Here is a 7,189-nt window from a genome sequence, read left to right on the forward strand (position 1 = left end):
CGAGAAGAAATATGATGCAAAGATAGTAGCCAAATGGGGTGTTCTGGGATGGCAGGTCAAAGGAGTTGTTCGAAGTGTTGAACCGAGCTAGCGGAGACATGGTTGATTATCATATCTCCACTGTTTTTCAAGCCCTGCACTCTCAAGAAAATTATCTCAGAGTTGCTACTTCCTTTGTTGGACTTTGAAGTACTCACGACATTTTCTTTCTCACTGCATGCCTTCACAAGAATCTACATTCTTGTCTCTTGCCCTTGATTCTTCCTAAATTCTAACATGCTTCAGAATCTTTTCCAAATAAATTTCTTTGGAACTATGAAGAATCCTTTTTGTGTATATATCATTTCCAAGATGTTGGTAATTTTGCAATGATTGAAACAACTAGAAAAGTTTCTGGTACTTCAATTTTACTGCTTTTAATTTGTTAACAATCACTTGCAACTCGTGAGTTTGTTGCAAAGTAGGCACATTATCTAACATCTTGAAATCAAAATACTTTGAGAGTAAAAAAAAATTGTACTTTCTTCCTCTATTTTGTATTCTACTTCAAGTGCTTCCTAGATTCTCTTGCTGATGTTGTATTAATGTACCATCAAATCTATCCGGTTTGATCACGTCTTGATTCATCAACTTCAATGCAGCCAGTGTAGTTTCGGTCTCCATTTTCCAACAAATATCGCTTTAGATTGTTGGGGAAATTAAACTCTATTGTAAAAAATGAAGATGAAACAAGAAAAATAAATAATATATATCAAATATTAGTACTGGCTTGAACCACGAAAATGATTTGTTGTCCTTAAGCGATATTTACGTCATCATGCAAATAACTTGTAGGATTTTCCAAGCCTCATGTATTCTTTATATAGCAAATTAAAACAAAGAATACTACAGAACTCGATCGAAGAATGTATTTTTCAGAAATTTGAGAATTGCTGGTTGTTATATCGTTGATGTCGTTAGTTTTGGAACTTCGAAGTGCTGTCTATAAATTATAAATATTCACACACTTTTTCAGCACAACTTTTTGATCAAAATATAACCACCGCAACCCTTGAAATTGGTCGCAACTTTAGAATTCAAAAATTGGAATAGCATAAAGGTAAAAAAAAATAGAATAGCCAAAAATGAAACAGACACGTCATCTTGTCATTAATGTCCTCTTTTTTCCCCCTTTTTCTTCTTTATTTTTTTTCTTTTTCTCTGTACTCTTCTATCTTTTATTATTCTGATCTTCTTATTTGTAATTTTAAACGTTTTCGAAAATTTTGTTTTAGATTAAAATTGCCGTATAAATAAATGGCTGCACTGTTCAATAATACATCCCAATGCATGGTAATAGTATTGGCCTAAGGCAAAAAGAAGAAAGAACAAATAAATACAGAGATCCGATTGAAAAACTGTGAAAGCTAAGGAAACAATCCGTGAATGCATGGTTAAATCCAAATTTTAATATTGGTCACAAAATCATAGACTGACTCTAGCTAGCTATCTACCTACTGCAAACAAACAAAAAGTGGCAAAAATTATTTGTGACCAAATGAATGAATTCGATTTGTACACAAATAAGAAATTAATAACATCCATGCATCCACAAACATTAACATTAATGCTATTAATTCAACAATTACATTAATCCATTGCTTTGGACGATTGGTTGATAAATTTAATCAATTTTAACTTAATCAGACAGACTGTGATATAATAATATATGATAGAATTAAATTTATAAAAAAGAAGAGCATTAAATTTTCAATAAAAGACAGAAAAAAATCCTTTTACACATTTTGGGTGGCTTTGACATGTGGATGTGTTTTGATTTCAGATCATTCCTGCTGGTTAAGAAGACAAAGTACGAAATTGAGGCCCGTGAAGGGCTGCATGTGACCTTCGAAAGGAGGGGTGATAATCACTGTGTTTGTGTAACTTATCGACCCATACATACTCACATGTCTTTCAGTCGTCCTTTATTCTAAGTAATATATATATATTTATATATTTATATGATTTGATAGAGAAACATAAAAATCGTATTGCAATCGGTATTTAATTCAAGAAATATATATGTAAAATTTTTAAAAATTTTAAGTATATGGGAGTAATTCTTTTAATCTGTTAAGATCTAATGTTTGACACGATGAAATAAAATTATTAACGAAATGCTGAACATGAACAATGGGATGTATGGTTAAATATAAAAAGCTAACCAAAATTCACATAAAGGAAAGCCCAGCAATAAATACAAGAGAAAAAAAGGGGAATGCTATACGATTCGTTTCACATTCTTAAACAAATATTTGTTCCACTCCTCCCCAACCCATAATACCGCGCCACACCATCCCACTGCCGCCGTAACCGCCACCAGATAAAATAAATATGGTTGGTTTTCGCTTCAACAAATTCATATTCTTGATTATAATCGTTCTTCTATTTTGGTGTTCCCATATGGAAACATGCAAAGCAGGAAGAGTAGGCAAGCACTGGAGGCACAGCCCAAATACTGCCTTTGCTTCTCTCTACAAGAAGAAAGGGATAAAACAAGGCCCCTATCACCATAATGGCAAGTCCGGTAAGTGGCCGCACAAACCTCATTCTCCAAAACCACAACCACCAGTACCGCCACCACCAGCACTATCGCCGCCACCTCAACTAGTGCCACCACCAGCAATAGTGCCGCCACCGCCAGCATCACCACCATCAGCAGCACCCCCAGCATTGTCTCCTCCATCCTGCACACCGATAGAAAGTCCTCCAAACATAAGTCCCCCACCAAAGAAAGGTGAAAATGCGCTTGGTTCTACGGTGTATGATGTGGTGGATTTTGGAGCCAAAGGCGACGGAACTTCAGATGACACCAAGGTAATAAACTTCATAATTACCTGATCACGTGATTTAAATTAATTAATTATACTTTACTTTTTTGAGAAAATATAAATTTACTTTCTTAAGTATCAAAATGTGACTGGAAATTTAGCATTTGGAATTCTTAAATTAAAGTATTCTCGATCCCTAAGATTTCCACAATATCGAGGCTTTACGAAATTCCACATTGTTCAATCTTGATATTCTGAAGTTTTTTAAAAATTAATCATATACCTGGCATGCATTTGAAATAATGTGACACGAAATCTAATAATAGAAATATAAAAAATAATTATTTTTTTTTTGACGATATATATAAAAAGATGATTAGTTAGTATACATATTCTCATTAATTTCACTTTTACTCGCATCTGTTCACACGACGTTCTATAAATTGAAAAATATTGAATTGTGGAGATGCACAAGGAATCGCAACAAAGAAAGTCGACAAGTTTTTTTCTCATAAGATCCATAAAATAAGTGAATCCACATGTTGATAATTGAAGCTATAAGTATTTTTATTTTATTTATTTAGAGATGCTATATCTACTAACTCACATCCACTCATGTATTTTTAATTTTTATCTCTAAATTAAAATTTACTTTATCTTGTTTGTTTTTGTGGTCACATGAGGCCAACCATTAAAGTTGAACTTTGGTGAAAACATAATTCCATAATATGAGGACAAGAATTAGGTGCTTGTGACATTATAATAAGAAAAACTTGGAAAGCGTAACTAAATTCCAATAATAGTTTTAAGGGAAAAGTTGTTCGACACAATCAAAGTGTCACGAGAATAGACAATAGAAGAATCAAAAAGGACCCACAAGAACGAATCTCGTTACGACAGTTTACATTAATGCTTCCAACTATACCAAAACTTTAATATCAACGATTGATTTTGGACTTGAAATGTATTATCACACAAAATATTTGATGTGCCCATTTTGGTAACACATGATCAATTAGAAACTTGATATTAATGTAATATATATCTATATATATTTAATCTAATTTATTAGGGAAAAATTGAATGCAGGCATTTGTTGCTGCTTGGGCTGCGGCTTGTAAGGTCGAAGCCTCGGTGATTAATGTGCCAGCAGACTATGTATTCCTCGTAGGGCCCATTTCTTTTTCGGGTCCATACTGCCAACACAACATTGTTTTCCAGGTAAATTATAAAAAGGGTCAAGCTTCTTTTTTCCTACAAAATCAAATTTAATGATTTTTATTTTTATTTAAAATTGAATAGTTAGATGGAAAAATTGTTGCTCCCACGAGGCCAAGTGCTTGGGGATCGGGGCTTCTGCAATGGCTCGAATTCACAAAATTGGTTGGGATTACAATCAAGGGAAGTGGAATTATAGATGGAAACGGAGCTGCCTGGTGGCAATATTCTCCCTTAGAAGATGATCAATCAAGACTCATAATCCCAATAAATGGCACCTTAGAACAAAACCATCCGCCGCCTCAGGTTACATATTTAATCCTCTATTCACAAGCAACGTAACTTAACGTCCAATAAACAAGAGTAGCAGATGCTGGTTTCTATGTCATAAAAAAAAACAATTAGATTAAAAGTATATATGTGAAATTATATAAATAATTTTTGATATATGCTAGAGTTGAGTCCTCGACTACATCATGTTGCTCCACTCCTCTTTTTTACTATTAGAATAAAAAATAGAAAAATCACAATTTCAGTCATTTTTATTTATTTTTATTTCTAATTTTAATATTTTATCTTATCAAATTTCAGTTATAGCTTAATATATTTTGATTATGACAATTTTAGTCAATTTTCATTATGAGTGNCACACACACACACAAATAGAGTACTAAAATTGAAATTTGATCATATGGATAGGAAGATCAAAATCGCAAATAAGCAAAGTGAAATTTTCATAAATTTAATTGAGGTCTTGGTTAATTATTTTCTTTTTTTGGGGAGAAAAAAATAAACATTAAAATTATTTGTATAACTCTGATTGACTGTCGCGTGATCGAAATATATAATTAATTAATTAACTTATCCTATTCCTTCTTTCTTCCATGTGACAGTGGATAAGCAGCTCACTTGGTTCCAAGATGCCGAGCATAAAACCAACGGTAATTAGCACAACCATTTACAAAATTAACCGATTTTCCAAATTAATGGTATTTATACATGTCACATTAAAGTTGAATTCTTGATATTCAGGCACTTAGATTCTACGGAAGTTTCAATGTAACCGTAACGGGAATAACAATTCAAAACAGCCCTCAGTGCCATCTAAAGTTCGACAACTGCATGGGTGTAGCTGTCTACAATTTCAGCGTCTCGTCGCCGGGCGACAGCCCAAACACAGACGGCATTCACCTTCAGAACTCCAAAGAAGTGCTTATTCGCAGTTCCAATATTGGTTGTGGTACGTATTCCAATTCCTTTGAGTGGATTTTTGCATACGAGGCAAGACAAAAAAAGGTATCGGACTACATTAGATAGATTATTCATATATTTTCGCTGCGACCTGCTAGACTACATAAACAACTTATCTCTGCGAGTCAATGCTATGCAACAGCGTTACTTAAAAAACCCTAGCTAGCTACTTTAATTTTATAAAGAATGTGTAACATAGCCACCTAGGACAAATTTGTGATCCATTTTGCTACAATCTTATCCTAGTGGGGAGGGACCTAAGCCAACCACATAGTCAAAATTAAGCCACTGTGAATGGACACGTTTGAGCCATTGATTTGTCGAAGAAACTTGATCGCCACGAGCTTTTGACCCCACTCTCGTAGAATTGTCATAATCTTTGTATTATCAAATAAAATAGATCCCCAGAACTGTCGCCATCCTTGCTTAAGAGGAGACATATTTCTTGCCTATGCGGGGACCGTATGTGCATGAGTGAGTTTCCCCTTAAAAGACTAATATTTAAAATAATAACTTTTCTTAGAACTGAAAATATATTATTATGTTTAAAATGGAATTCGTCTTTTTGAAGGTATTTAGAGATTTGGATTTCTTGGTGATATTTTCAATTTTCCTCCATTTGTTTGAGTNTTTTTTTTTTTTTTTTTTTTTGTGGTAATAATGGACTAAAATATTGTTTGTTGCAGGAGATGATTGCGTGTCAATACAAACCGGATGCACCAATATATACGTGCACAACATCAAGTGCGGACCAGGACATGGCATCAGCATCGGAGGTCTAGGAAAAGATAACACCAAAGCTTGCGTATCAAATGTCACTGTCCGAGATGTCATTTTGCAAAATACCATGAACGGCGTTAGAATAAAAACATGGCAGGTGAATTCAATTTCCCTCTAATTTATCACGGTTTGGAAACCTCGCATGCAAACACCAACAATTAATCCTAACACAAAGTGATCTTGTTCGACAGGGCGGGTTGGGGTCAGTTCAGGGTGTGCAATTCTCCAACATTCAAGTATCCGAGGTCCAACTTCCCATAGTCATCGACCAATACTACTGTGATAAAAGAAGCTGCAAGAATCAGACAACCGCCGTGGCTCTGTCGGGCATAAACTACGAGAATATAAGTGGAACGTATACTGTAAAACCAATGCATTTTGCTTGCAGCGATATCTTACCTTGCACCGACGTGACGCTCACCGACATACAGCTGAAACCTCAACAAGAGCGATACCACATGTACGATCCTTATTGTTGGCAAACATTTGGGAAGCTTCTCACTCCTACGGTTCCTCCCGTCGAATGTTTATTAGTCGGGAAGCCTTTGAGCAGTAGGATTCTGGGGGATGAAGATTCTTGCTAAATTTAATAATGTTGTCTTATATATATGTATATGGTGTAATTATTATTATTATTATTTTGGGGTTATGGTTTGCTGGCCCAATTTCATCATATCATTACTTGATGAATAATTATGGGTTTGTGTGGGTACATATTAAATAAGATACAATGTTTTTACATATATAATGGGAGACATGAAGGCGAGATTAAATTAAAGTCTTGATCATAGACTAATTTTTTAGGATATACAATCGGGAGGTATTATATATTAGTCTTTTTTTACCTATGTTTTGCTAATATATATAGATGGTTGATTAATTATTTTAATATTAATCCGCATGCTTCCAAGAGGCAGTAATTTATATATATGACTTCCACATGCTTATTATTATTATTATTATTATTATTATTATAATTATTATTATTGTTTTTGGTTAATCTAGATATTTGGGTTTCGCCCCGACTAATTATCTGGGGAGAATGGTCCTCTTCCCTGGTGCGTCCCACAAGCTTATTATTATCTTCTCTTTTCCCGTTGTTAAAATTGATTCGTGAGATATCATGTTAG

General features: G+C 34.1%; 1 protein-coding gene across 1 annotated transcript; it reads left to right on the plus strand.

Moving 5' to 3' along the window:
- Positions 1-2,216: 2,216 nt before the first annotated feature.
- On the plus strand, positions 2,217-6,842 carry LOC140980238 (polygalacturonase At1g48100-like). The gene is made up of 7 exons (XM_073445965.1): positions 2,217-2,856; positions 3,900-4,031; positions 4,113-4,334; positions 4,922-4,969; positions 5,061-5,268; positions 5,966-6,156; positions 6,251-6,842. The coding sequence occupies exons 1-7, from the start codon at positions 2,374-2,376 to the stop codon at positions 6,641-6,643; spliced, it is 1,677 nt and encodes a 558-aa protein (XP_073302066.1). The 5' UTR covers positions 2,217-2,373; the 3' UTR covers positions 6,644-6,842.
- The last annotated feature ends 347 nt before the right edge of the window (positions 6,843-7,189 follow it).

This window comes from Primulina huaijiensis, chromosome 7 (genome assembly GCF_012295235.1).
Source record: "Primulina huaijiensis isolate GDHJ02 chromosome 7, ASM1229523v2, whole genome shotgun sequence".
NCBI classification, from domain to species: domain Eukaryota; kingdom Viridiplantae; phylum Streptophyta; class Magnoliopsida; order Lamiales; family Gesneriaceae; genus Primulina; species Primulina huaijiensis.